The sequence below is a fragment of the Eptatretus burgeri genome, chromosome 6 (assembly GCF_056783735.1).
Source record: "Eptatretus burgeri isolate ZD-2024b chromosome 6, Ebu_testis_v1, whole genome shotgun sequence".
Taxonomy (NCBI): Eukaryota; Metazoa; Chordata; class Myxini; order Myxiniformes; family Myxinidae; genus Eptatretus; species Eptatretus burgeri.
The window spans coordinates 11277562-11291726 of NC_140966.1; the positions used below are offsets into that span (position 1 = coordinate 11277562).

Here is a 14165-nt window from a genome sequence, read left to right on the forward strand (position 1 = left end):
ATAGAATCAGGGACCATCACCTTGCTTACTTAAAGTAAATAGGTATATCGGCTTAGTAATAAGACTCGTTATTTCTTTGAATTATCAGATGTCACTCCAGATTTCGACACGTGTTTAGTCTGGACGATATCCGATCCTCAAAGCTGAAATAATATTTCGATGATATACTTTAATTCGGCTGTGAGAGTTGATTGTGGAAAATCGTATCATATAATGCATGAAATCGCTCCAAGCGCCTAATTTAAAAACTATAGATATTACAAAAGCGTTGCACCCAACGATTCATAGCTATGATGAAGAGGCATTCGACAATATGAGTGAGGAAAGTGAAAAAAATACTTTATCGTTGCGGCCTGTTCCAAGTCAATGCATGGTTGAGCAGGTCAAAAAATATTGTGGCTTCAGACCCGAGCGAGGTCACCGAGACTACGCCTTAATACCCCAGAGAGAGAGAGAGGTGACCGAGGATGCGCCTGATAAAGGATATAAATAAATATGGCTGTAAATTATCTTCAAAAGGGATGTTTGAATTCACCCAAACACCCAATTTTCACTCTTGCACTTCCTTGGAGTCTTCTTAGCATGCATGCAAAGTTTCAGACTACTCGGGTTCATGGTTTTGGAGATATGGAGGAGACACATTGACTGACTGACACACACACACACACACACACACACACACACACACACACACACACACACACACACACACACACACACAGACATGTATTAGTATAGAAGCTGCAACACTCTCCAAAAGACCACCCTCTCCATCTCTCCTCCTCCACAACAAAAAACAATTGGCTTGACTTAAAGTCACAGACTCAAGCCTTGATAACATCTAGTACTCCTCGTATGGCTTTCACTCGCTTTTGTAGTGTAGTAAACCCTCAATTATCATGAGGGTTGGGTTCCTGGAAAATGCCGTGATAGTTAAAACCGTGATTGTGGAAACAAACGGTCAATGGGAAAAGGGAGATTTGGTTCTTGCGATTCAATGATATATAGAAGAAAGAAACGCATTACAACGGAAATAAACATGTAAAATATATAGAAAGCATGTGAACATTGAAATAAACATGAAAATAACATAAATACAGTGTAAATTAAACAAAACACAAGAGTTTTACCTTTTAAATTTATTCCCAAACAGCATGGTGCGTGAGGGTAAACGTATTATGTAACGACCGTTTTTACAGCCATTTTTCCCTGCTGTGCAGGGGTTGGGCTTTTTCTTGAGGCAATGTTTTATGGCCGGATGCCCTTCCTGACGCCAACCCTGGTCGCCTCTTACGACACACAGGGATATGGTACACCTATTCTAACCGGGGCATCCACCGGGACCAGTACACTGGCACTCATTTCGCCGACCTCAGAAGGATGACAGGCTGAGTCAACCCCCTGGTGTTAATTCAGCAGCCAACGGGGCTTGAACTCAGGACACTAGGATCCCAAGCCGCTGCCCTAACCACCAAGCCAACACCAGGCTAAACGTATTGTGTACTCGTTTATAAATGGAAAACACAAGCCTTTGCTCGGAGATGATAATTATGATACTATTGGGGAGAGGGTGGAGGTTAGAAAGATGTGGATGTAGAACATGCGATGGCTGTTCGATCACCTCCCATTCGGGAGCATGACAAAGTCGCCTGCTGCAATTCCACTTCGAAGAAGGGTAAGACGATGCTTAGCCACCTTGATCCAGAGCAAATCTTTCCTGCTTGGAGAGGAAGGTACAAGATTTCGTCCAAAATAATCCCATCTCTTTGGTGTTAAAAACCTGCTCCGACATAAATCCCTTTGCCTTGATTAGTTCCATGAGCCATGGTTGAACTGGAGCCTTGGTCTCTCCCGTACACCGGTCCACTCAGACATTTTTTTTTTCTGTTTGGTCCTCAGTCCAATCATTAAGCACTTTCACCATCCTTTCAATTTGATGATCACAGGACTGGAATGAGACGTTTGCGCTTTGCAGAGCGGGAACACTTGAACGGATATTTGACTCACGTTGACCGCACAGTCGATTCATTGATCCTGTAATGGCGACCCATAGTTGTCACACTTTCACTTCTTGCTGACATCTGTGACGACTTGATTTTTCTCACACAATATCATAACCTTTCTCTGCCATTTGGCATGATTAATTTTGTTTTGTCCATCGTTTTACGTTTGGGCACCATTATTAACTGTTGTGTATCTACTAGATCTTGTATATATAGTATCGCAGGATCTCCGTATGTCATTTCCTGTTTGATGATGATTGATTATTTAACTTAGCTTAGTTCAATATGCATGTCTGATTACTGCAATGAACGGTGTGCGAGAAACACCAGAAAGCTTGTAATGGGAGGTAATCGTACACGCGGACACAAACAATGACTCATCTCAGCTCGAAAACCGAGATTGGCTGAAATGAAATTAATTACTGTGATAACTAAATCAGAACACAATAGGTTGCCCATGATTGGTCGAAAACTACGCTATTTGAACCCGTGATATTTGAGGGTTTCGTGTATTCCACTTGGGATTCTCCAATCAGATGATTTTCCAATCAATCTTCTTCATCATTGTCACCAACTGGCCCGGTAAAAAGTTTATGGTGGCTTCATTTCATTGTCATGCTGCTATTCGACATTCTGTTTCACTGAAACACATTTAAAGTAAACCAGACGGTGCTTTCAGAGAGACATGGTGAGAGTGTGACATTTGTCAGGATTGAAAAACATATTCCAAGTGTTGGACCAGCTTGTGATTTTGTCCAGATCTGCAGAGAGTGAAGAGGCTGCTGCCTGCCGATCTGAGGAATTAGGGATGTCATGGCAGAGGGTGGTCATCATCAGCAAATATATATATATATATATATATATATATATATATATATATATATATATATATATATATATATATATATATATATATATATATATATATATATATATATGTATGTATATATATATATAGATTTATATATTTTCTTATATATATGTATATATATATATATATATATATATATATGTATATATATATATATATGTATATATATATATATATATATGTATATGTATATATATATATATGTATATATATGTATATGTATATATATATATGTATATATATATATATATATATGTATATATATATATATATATATATATATATGTATATATATATATATATATATATGTATATATATATATATATGTATATATATATATATATATATGTATATATATATATATATATATATGTATATATATATATATATATGTATATATATATATATATATATATATATATGTATATATGTATATATATATATATATATATATATATATATATATATATATATATATATATATATATATATATATATATATATATGTATATATATATATATATATATATATATATATATATATATATATATATATATATATATATATGTATATATATATATATGTATATATATATATATATATATATATATATATGTATATATATATATATATATATGTATATATATATGTATATATATATATATGTATATATGTATATATATATATATATATATATGTGTATATATATATGTGTATATATATATATATGTATATATATATATGTCTATATATATCTATATATATATACATATATATATATGTATATATATATATATATGTATATATATATGTGTCTATATATATATATATATATGTGTATATATATATATATGTATATATATATATATATATATATATATATATATGTATATATATATATGTATATATATATATATATGTATATGTATATATGTATATATATATATATATATGTATATATGTATATATATATATATATATATATATATATATATATATATATATATATATATATATATATATATATATATATATATATATGTATACACATACACGAGGTATGTTCAAAAAGTATCCAACCTTAATTTTTCGTGCATAAACAAATGAAGCTAGGGAGGCGCGGTTTGGTGCACGTATGTAGGCGATCCTAATTCGTATGCGTGAATATTTTCCAGCCTGCAGAAGCTGTCAGTTGCCGACAGACCGCCGATGAGTGAGGAAGTGTAAGTGAGCGCCGTCGGATTTTCGTTTTTGACAAAATGACGGAAAAACTTGAACAACGCTACTGCATGAAATTTTGTGTAAAGCTTGGCGATTCCCAAGTGGAAACGATCCGCAAGATTCAACAGGCCTTCGGGAATGAAGCAATGGGCACCACACAGATAAAAGAGTGGTACAACCGCTTCAAAGATGGTCGCACATCAGTGGAAAGTGAAGCACGTTCTGGTAGGCCCTCAACATCCCGAAATGAGATCGTCATTGACCAAGTGAGGACCCTGCTGATGCAGGATTGTCGAATCACGATCAGAGAACTTGCAGACGAGGCGGGCGTCAGCATTGGATCCGTTCATTCCATTGTGACTGAGGATTTGGGCTTAAGGAGAATCTCAGCGAAGTTCGTGCCAAAGCTGTTAACGATCGAGCAGAAGCAACTCCGTTTGGAGATCGCACAGGACATGCTGGAGACTGTGAACAGCGATCCCAACTTCTTCAACACAATGATCACTGGCGATGAGACCACAGTGATCCGTCCTTTTGTCAAAAACGAAAATCCGACGGCGCTCACTTACACTTCCTCACTCATCGGCGGTCTGTCGGCGACTGACAGCTTCTGCAGGCGGGAAAATATTCATGCATACGGATTAGGATCGCCTACATACGTGCACCAAACCACGCCTCCCTAGCTTCATTTGTTTACGCACGAAAAATTGAGGTTGGATACTTTTTGAACACACCTCGTATGCTGGACCTTTTGAGAAACCAGCTGAAACCCACCATCGATCTGACGGTCTTGTGCCATCGACTTTACGCGGGGGCAGAACGTGCGGAGGCTGCATGCACAAGCGGTGCCGGGAGAAGGAGGACGAGCGCAATTTTGCCACGCGGTGTTTGAGCTTGGGTGCTCGAATCCGTAGACATCGGCTTGTCACGAGCCACATTCGTGCCTTTAACACTTTCCTCTCGTCCATGAAACATCACCAAGTGTCTTGTCTGCATGCTGTCCATGTCTTGTCAGTAAGTTGTTTAAGGTTTATCTCGTTAGGGTCCCCTTCGAAACCCATAATCCGTAGCTCCCTCGTTAAGAACGGGTTATAGATTGATTATAACATTGTTGTGAAGGCCTGCTTGTGTCGTGTTCCCTGAGGTGTCCCCAATAAATCTGGCTGATTCGTATGAAGTTGCCGCTTTGAATTAATTCCTGCCGCGCCAAGGAACAATCCGCTCGATTTGGATATAAAAAAACAAAATGGTAACAGACTGGCAGAATTCGCTCGGTCTCTGACAAAGCCAGTCTGTAACCGGGGTCTATTCCCCCAACTGGTGAGGTCCAGGTGTACGTTGGTATCGCGATTTGAGACGCGTGACCCGAGGCCTGTGCCGAACCAGCCAGCGTTATAACCCCGGAGACGGCGGTGGTTAAGTGACGCCGAATATGTAACATTTGGCTGTCGAGAGTCGGGTACTAAAACCCAAAATTGCAACGGATTGGAGCCGGCTTGGGTGCCATTCGAGTTCCCCGCCACCGCTGAATCCTTAACAATATGCATGTGTATATATATATATTTATATATATATATATATATATATATATATATATATATATATATATATATATATATATATATATATATATATATGAGGCTCCGTGAGGACGAGTGATGTAAGCGACATTTTTTAATGATATGATGATGATAGGCTCGGATGATACGGTAAGGGTTAAAATAGTGTTATATGGCATTAACTCCAAAATGGCCAATGTCTCCCTTACATCACTCCTCCTCGCGGCGCCATATATATATATATATATATATATATATATATATATATATATATATATATATATATATATATATATATATATATATATATATATATATATATATATTCCAGAGTCAGAGAGATCATTGATGAAAATTAGGAAGAGGACTGGATGCAGAACACTCTCTTGAGAAACTCCAGCTTTCACAGTAAAAGGAGATAAAAGGATTCTGTTGAGAGCCGCACTTTGGCTACGAGAGTTGAGGAAGTCATTGAGCAATGTGTGGAGCTGGCCTTGTATGTCATAGCCAGAGAGTTTGGAGAGCAAGTTGGGATGCAAGCCTGCATCAAAAGCTTGAGATATGTCAAGAGAAACACCCCTGATCTCATGTCTGACATTGATGGCCTCCATCCATTGTTGGGAGAGTTGGAACATTATATAAAAGGTAGAGTGCCCTGGACTGCATCTGAATTGGTGTTCTGAGATGAAGCCTTTGGAGAATAGGAAAGATTTCATATTAACTGTGATGATGGATTCCATGACCTTGCTGATGATTGGAAGTAAGCTCATCGGTCTCCAGTTAAGGGGATCTGCTTTTGCACCTTTCTACTTGGGATTCTCCAATCAGATGTCACCGACTGGCCTTAAGCCTGGTCCAAAATTTATAGGAGGAGCTGGAGGGGAAGAAGTTTCCTTCTGTATTCTTCATGTCCACCTCTTTCCACCCCACCCCATTGTCCAAGTAAAGTCTTCCTCTATTTTATTCTTAAACTCAACTGTTGCTCCCCCCCCCCTTTCTCTCTCCCTCTCTCCCTCTCTCTCCTGTTCCTCTTATCCTGTTGCATCCTGATTCTATCAGTGCTCAAACTGTTACGCCAGCCTTGACTCTAGACAAAAAGAACTGTCATAGGTTGCCAACCATTATGCAGACTTGACGGATCAAAATAGTCTCTTTCTGTGTTGAAGTTCCTTGGAAGCAAACTGTGATGTCTGTCCGTGTATTGCATCTCCGTTTATGGCGGCCGCTTCCTGCACTGCGTTTGAAAAGCTCAACATTAATTTTCAAATGACGGAATATCAGGCGTGAATAATGTTGAGGCCAAATCTTATTTCTCAAGCAGGATATTTTGCCCTCTTTTAAGACAAATCCAACCTCCGCCGCCCATTGTTGCACCACTATTTTCCGGTGGTTGGTATAAGTCGCTCAGAGCTTTGGCTCTTGGTGACACCAAGAGTGAAACACAATTAACCTTTTGAAAGTCCATGAAATAATTTAAATTGATAGATTAACTTAAACTTTTACCATCAACGGGGACATATACTTTTGCTTGTTTTTCCCCGTCACTGGGGACAGGTACTTTTGATAGCATCAGATAATTACAACTACTGGAAGCATCATGCAGATACAGTGCAAGTGTCACTGTAACATTCTTACACTGCAATCACTATCCTTGATGTGCTGCCTTTGTTTCCTCTTTGCTATAACATAATCCGTCAGAGTTATCTTCAAAATTGAATTGAAAGGTAATGCTTTTAACCTGGGATGTGGAATAATGGTGAACAAACATTACACCCCAGCGTTGTAACCATTCCGGAGTGGATAGAATGAACCTAACTTCGAACAGTGTAACATAGACAAAATTCTGCACACCTGGTCCAATGAAGTCTGTCATCGCGACTGAAGTTTTATCCCATTTTAAAGTAACACTTGATCCATTTGGTGATCCAACAGATGGAAAGGGATTCAGAGCAAAGATGTATGACATCACACAACACCCATTCTTCAAACGTACGATTGCAGTCCTGGTCATGGCCCAGTCCCTACTTCTCTCTGTCAAGGTAATCTGAGATGTTATTTGGCAACACTGTCCTCTCTCAATGAAATGCTGATATTTGTCAAAAGTTTGTGTTTGTGATTTTATAACGTTTATAATTATCTTTCCAAGCCAACATAAAAAAAAACAGATGAGTTATCACCAGCACATTGGCCAAACTCCAGATTCCTACCCAAACACACAAGAGGCACTGCATCATTGGCACAGCAGCGGTCCTAAAAATGATGCAATCAGCAGACACCTGCTGCACACCAATGAATAGAAAGAGCCTAAATTACTTGCAAAGAAAAAGCCTACCTATTCACCATTTCATAATTTCCCACATTTTATGAGATCCTCGTGGAGGATCTCTGTCTTACTCACGTTGTTGTTCTTCATCTTCTTCCTGTGGACTTTTTTGTTTCACCGCTTCCAGTTTTCATCGAAACTTCCTGAAACTTCGCATATATATGTAAACTTAATTTCAACTTCACTACATCAATAGTATACCCCAAAGGAACCTCCATGCCAAATATCAGCATCCAAGTACACCTATTAATGAATGGAAAGCTTCTAAATAACTTGCACCAAAAACTTTAACATTTTCACGCTCACGCCGGGGGTATCGCTATAGCTCTCTGTTCTTCGAACAGGCGAGCTAAAAATATCCTGCGCAGACAGTAACAATCTCCGATTTTGAAAATTCCTCCCAGAAAAAAAGTTATGACGTCAAAATATCTCCGCTAATGGAAATCGCCTAAAAAATTGTCTCCGAAACTATATAGGCAAGCTTTTTGAATTCTGTTTACGGGAATCGAACAGGGCATTAGCAGAGATGAATTACCGCACATATGATACATCACTATGACGTCATCAATTTATATGATGTTATTCCTATTTTTTGACATTTTTTGTTTCACAACCCAGAGTTTTCATCGGATCTTCGTGAAACTTGTCATGTATATGCAGAAAGCTCACGCGCAGGCAGTAACCATCTCCTATTTTGGAAATTCTTCCTCGAAAAAAAGTTGACGTCATAATATCGCCGCTAATGGAAATCACCGATACCATTATCTCCGAAACTCGGCAAGCTGTTTGAATTTTGTTTGTGGGAATCAAGCCGGGCATCAGCACAGATAATTTATCGCAAACCTGATACATCACAATGACGTCATATTCGTTTTTATGACGTCATCATTAAGAGGACGAGGATCTTAGCTCATTTGAGCTTGTTTTACTTTTATGGTTAAAAATTTGGGATTATTCCATTTGTCCAATTCACTGTGATCTCATGTTTCGATGAAAACAAAGTTATGACGCTGTTATGAATTGCCTAGGCTTACATGTGTATCAGACTTGCAAGATGGCCTCGAGGTACACACACTCGCCCCAAAGCTGTCTAGCCTGCATTAAAATATCGGCCCAGCTATATAGTGTCATCCTGGTGTTTCATGGGCAGGGTGATTCATCAGTGTTTGTGCTGCCCCTCGGATGGACGTTGAAAAAACCCTTTAAACTGGGCATCCGGTCTTCCGACATGAGTTGGTGGACGTTAAAGATCCCATGGTGTCCTTCGTAAAGACTCGGCGAACCAAGTTCCAAATTCCTGCCCTTGACTACTGCTGGGAAGGCAATGGCAAACCACCCAGTACTATCCCTTGCCAATAAACTGCTTTGGCAACACCGTCGCTCTGTAACAGAGAATCACAATGGCGCATCAGAACCAGAATCAGAACATGTGTATCACTCAAATTGTCCCACTCTGTCATTCCTTTCCTTTTATGCCTCCCTTACAAAAATAATGGCAAGTGTGAAGGAAAAACATTTCTCTCATCAGAAAACCCTGTTGGAATGCACGATCAAAATGCAATCATCAGAAGCTTTGTTATTGCGTTTGATCTGTTGTCTCAATGAATGTTGACCAATATTGTACAATAAGTTAGGAACAAGTCTATTGATTGTTTTTATTTTCATTGACGCAATCAATGTTTTTCCATGCACATAATGAAGATAATTGTTGGAACCTGTTTTTTTTTAACCGAATAAGCTATGAAAAACAGAAATCAGCGACCACTTCTATACTATAAAAGGAGCTGTGCGTCTGTCCGTCTGTGCGGAGTGCGTGTGTGCGAGTTCCACCCATTGGTTGGACAGTTCACCTGACTCCACCCACAATTTCTATACTACAACCACCAATTTAGGAACCCTTTAGTATGTATGCTTTAATACCCTTTATAGTTACCCCTTAGAACTTTAGAATTTACCCTTGAGAACCCTACAGAATTACCCTTTAGAATTTACCCATTGGAACCCTTCAGAATTACCCTCTATAATTTACCCTTTAGAATTTACCATTTAGAATTTACCCTTTAGAACCCTTCAGAACTACCCTTTAGAATTACCCTTCAGAATTACCCTCTATCATTTACCCTTTAGAATTTTCCCTTTAGAATTTACCTTTTAGAATTTACCCTTGATAACCCTACAGAATTACCCTTTAGAATTTACCCTTGAGAACTCTACAGAATTACCCTTTAGAATTTACCCGTTAGAACCCTTCAGAATTACCCTTCAGAATTACCCTTCAGAATTACCCTTCAGAATTTACCCTTTAGCATTTACCCTTCAGAACCCTTCAGAATTACCCTCTATAATTTTCCCTTTAGAATTTACCATTTGGAATTTACCCGGTAGAACCCTTCAGAATTACTCTTCAGAATTACTCTTCAGAATTACCCTTCAGAATTACCCTTCAGAATTTCCCCTTAGCATTTACCCTTCAGAACCCTTCAGAATTACCCTCTATAATTTTCCCTTTAGAATTTACCATTTAGAATTTACCCGGTCAAACCCTTCAGAATTACTCTTTAGAATTACCCTTCAGAATTACCCTCTATAATTTACCCTTTAGAATTTACCATTTGGAATGTACCCGTTAGAACCCTTCAGAATTACCCTTTAGAATTACCCTTTAGAATTACCCTCTATAATTTACCCTCTATAATTTACCCTTTAGAATTTACCCGTTAGAATTTACCTTTGAGAACCCTGCAGAATTACTCTTCAGAATTGCCCTCTATAATTTACCCTTTAGAATTTACCATTTAGAATTTACCCGGTCAAACCCTTCAGAATTACTCTTTAGAATTACCCTTCAGAATTACCCTCTATAATTTACCCTTTAGAATTTACCATTTGGAATGTACCTGTTAGAACCCTTCAGAATTACCCTTTAGAATTACCCTTTAGAATTACCCTCTATAATTTACCCTCTATAATTTACCCTTTAGAATTTACCCGTTAGAATTTACCTTTGAGAACCCTGCAGAATTACTCTTCAGAATTGCCCTTCAGAATTTACCCTTTAGCATTTACCCTTTAGAATTACCCTTCAGAATTACCCACTATAATTTACCCTTTAGAATTTCCCTTGAGAAATTTCAGAAAATTAGCATTTACCATTTAAACCCTTTATTACTTTCGAATTTACCCTTTAGAACCCTTTCACATTTACCATTTAAAACCCTTTAGAACTTTGGAATTTACCCTTTCACATTTACCATATAAAACCCTTTTTCTCAAACCACTTTTACTGTGGAGGTTATGCAGTTTCTTGCTATTATTTCTGACTATTTTCTCTTCAAATTGTGAGTTTAACAGGCGACCGTAACAGTTTCTGTGAAGTCGGTGATAGCATCATCGGGGAGCAGAAAGCATTAAATATTCCGGTTTCAATGTGGGAATGCCCATTTCCGTTGAGTGGAAGGAGGGTGAGAGTATAGATGGGACAACTTTGGAAGGAGGAGGTTGAGCTTCGGGGATTGGGGGTATTGAGAACTTTCGGTGGGAGGAGGGGTGATTTGAAGGCTAGAGTGAGGGAGAGGATTGATGCCTTAGGATTTGGAGGTGAAGGGTTAGGCTTTGGGGTTGTGTGGTAGGGAGAAAAGATTGGACAGAGTTGAGAGGTTGAACTTGAGGCTTTTTTTGTTGAGTTGTCAGAATTGTCTGTGTAAATTTACACACAATAGGTTTGTGTGTGTGTGTGTGTGTGTGTGTGTGTGTGTGTGTGTGTGTGTGTGTGTGTGTGTGTGTGTGTGTGTGTGTGTGTGTACGTGTACATACCAGTCAGTGTAGTGGGGTGATGCAATCACTCTATGGCTAATGTGCGAGTATACCATGAAAATTGGTACAAAAGTGGTTGGGGCAGAATTGGACTGCTGTGTCATCCATGTCTTCCACAATTTCAGCAACAAGGTGTACCCAACCTCTTCCGCACTGGTGTAGTTTTGTGGTTACCTTTGACTAATGTGAGTCCATCTATATTTTGATGGCATTTTCTCCACCAAGGGTTCCACTACCCCTCTCAGGCTACCTGAGTTGTCCCGAACCAGTCCAATTGGATCATGGGTGTTTTTTTTTTGAAGACACCATATCTCCTCACTGGATTGTCATTGGCGCCCAAAGGTAGCTCATCCACCCTTTCAGGTGATGTTTTTAGTCCTGCAGAGTGCCACAGTCACCCTCCCCACTGGCAAGCCAGTGAAGGGTGTTGATTTAGTTGCCGCCAACTTAACGATGCAGCAGATGGGAGCACTGGGTTACTTGTTACCAGTGTCAGTGCAAAACCTACATATTACGTATGAATCTTTCAATAGAACTAGGTGCTGCAGACCACACTCTTACTAAACAATGGGGAAAGCAGGCGAGGACTTCCCAATGGCGTGATGCTGACTGGTGTGCAGGGTGATGGTGCAGCTTGGGAACTCGAAGGGTGCAGGTGCGATGCAGTGGAAGTGAGGGATTGTGAGGCGGCACCCACGTCTCCAGCAGTCCTCCCTATCCCGACTACACAGCACAGCGGAAGACGAAGAGGGCCAGCAAGAGAGAGAGAGAGAGCAGGAGACATAGAGCGAGAAAGAGATAGAAAATGATCATCTCTCCAAAGGTTCCACTCCAACTCTGTTAAGTGCGCATGTCCGGTGTGTAGTCTAAGGAATGAAGGCTGATGCTTTAAGCAGTGACTAAAATGGCGATGGCCAGGTTACAATTGTGGGTGGAGTCAAGCCAGCTGTCCAACCAATTAGCAGAAAGAGAGAAACAGACAGAGAAATCTGGCTACTTTAATATCTCTATTATAATACCAAGCTTGCACACTAAAAACTCAGCTCGCCGTCACACGATCCCTATGAAATTGCTGTGGCACTTCGCGGACATGCCAACAATGTTTGGGAAGTCTTGGCGTTCCATAGTACCACTTGCATTTTCCACAATGCGTATTTTTGTCATTCCCCGTGTACGGTCTGTCGTCTGCTACCAGCTATATTGTACTGTTATCCCGTGCATGTGCACGGGTATCGCTCGTTTCGATGATTATATTGTTACGGCTGTGGAAATTCGCAATACACCATATAGGGTCCTTAGATCAGTTATGACGCTAAGTTTATGTGCAGATAGTTCCCCACCGTTGTTTAAAGGGAATTTGTGTGATTAATCGGGCTGCGACTCTTTGAGATAGCCGTTTTTCTGTTCTATCGTTATTTTGGACTGTCCGAAGACTTCAAACGAAGGCCCCGTGAAAGGCCTACAACGGCGTGCGAGTTTTCCCGCCTTTTTTGCGGCGCCGGGGCTGACGGGAGAGGCTGCGAGAGCTCGCTGGCGATTGGTGGATACGGGGTGTGAGGCGGCCGTGAGGAGGAGATGCCCCTTTTCGAGGAGCTTCTCGAAAGGGCTAGAGGAGAGGCGGAGCCAAATAGGGGGTGGAGTGAAGGGGCGGAGCCCCACGCTATATAGGGCGGACCGCGCGCGGGCTCGGGCTCTCTCCTGTCTGGATCGTCGTGTTTGAGCTCTCCTCTCTCTCCTGCCTGGATCATCGTGTTTGAGCTCTCCTCTCTCTCCTGCCTGGATCATCGTGTTGGATTCTTCCTCTCCCTTGGTGGACGTCGTGTTTGAGCGCTCCTCTCTCCTGCCTGGATCATCGTGTTGGATTCTTCCTCTATCCTGCCTGGATCGTCGTGTTTGGATTCGTCGGCTCTGGATCATCGCGTTTGGATTCGTCGGGCTATGGATCATCAAAGTGGGCTCTGGATCGTCAAAGGCCCGTCTCTCCCTCTGGGCGCCAAGTCGTGAGGGTTGCGAGCAGTGGTCCTGGGTCGAGGCGCATACGAGAGGAGAGTGCCGGAGAGGGCTCGCCGACCGTCGCCCCTCGAGGGGGCAGGTAACCAGCACGGTCTCACGGGCCTATTCGGTCACCCACGGCCCACGGCATAAAGGTTTACGAACCTGGTCTACCCCCTTGCCTATGAGAGGGTTTTTCTTTGCTTTTGTATGACTGCTGTGGTGCCATGTCCCTGTAAGTAGACCTGTGTAAGTGCCTGTAAATTACTAATCATTATAGTCGGTAGTATTGCTTTCATTGCTTTCTTGCCTGTATCCGTGTTTCATTTCGTTTGCCTTGCTTGTAAATACGTGCTTGATTCCTTGCTTGTATTGTGTGTG

At 40.3% G+C, this 14165-nt stretch overlaps 1 protein-coding gene across 8 annotated transcripts in view; it reads left to right on the top strand.

Moving 5' to 3' along the window:
* The window catches only part of NALCN (sodium leak channel, non-selective), a 195057-nt gene that overhangs the window by 134982 nt on the left and 45910 nt on the right, over nt 1-14165 (top strand). For all 8 annotated transcript variants that reach the window (XR_015058942.1, XM_085883982.1, XM_085883986.1 and 5 more), the window contains one exon: nt 7589-7695. Coding sequence is in view for 7 of the 8 variants with exons in the window: in XM_085883982.1 (XP_085740108.1) it covers nt 7589-7695 (107 nt within the window). In the remaining variant the exon portion in view is untranslated. The remainder of the gene's footprint in view (nt 1-7588; nt 7696-14165) is intronic.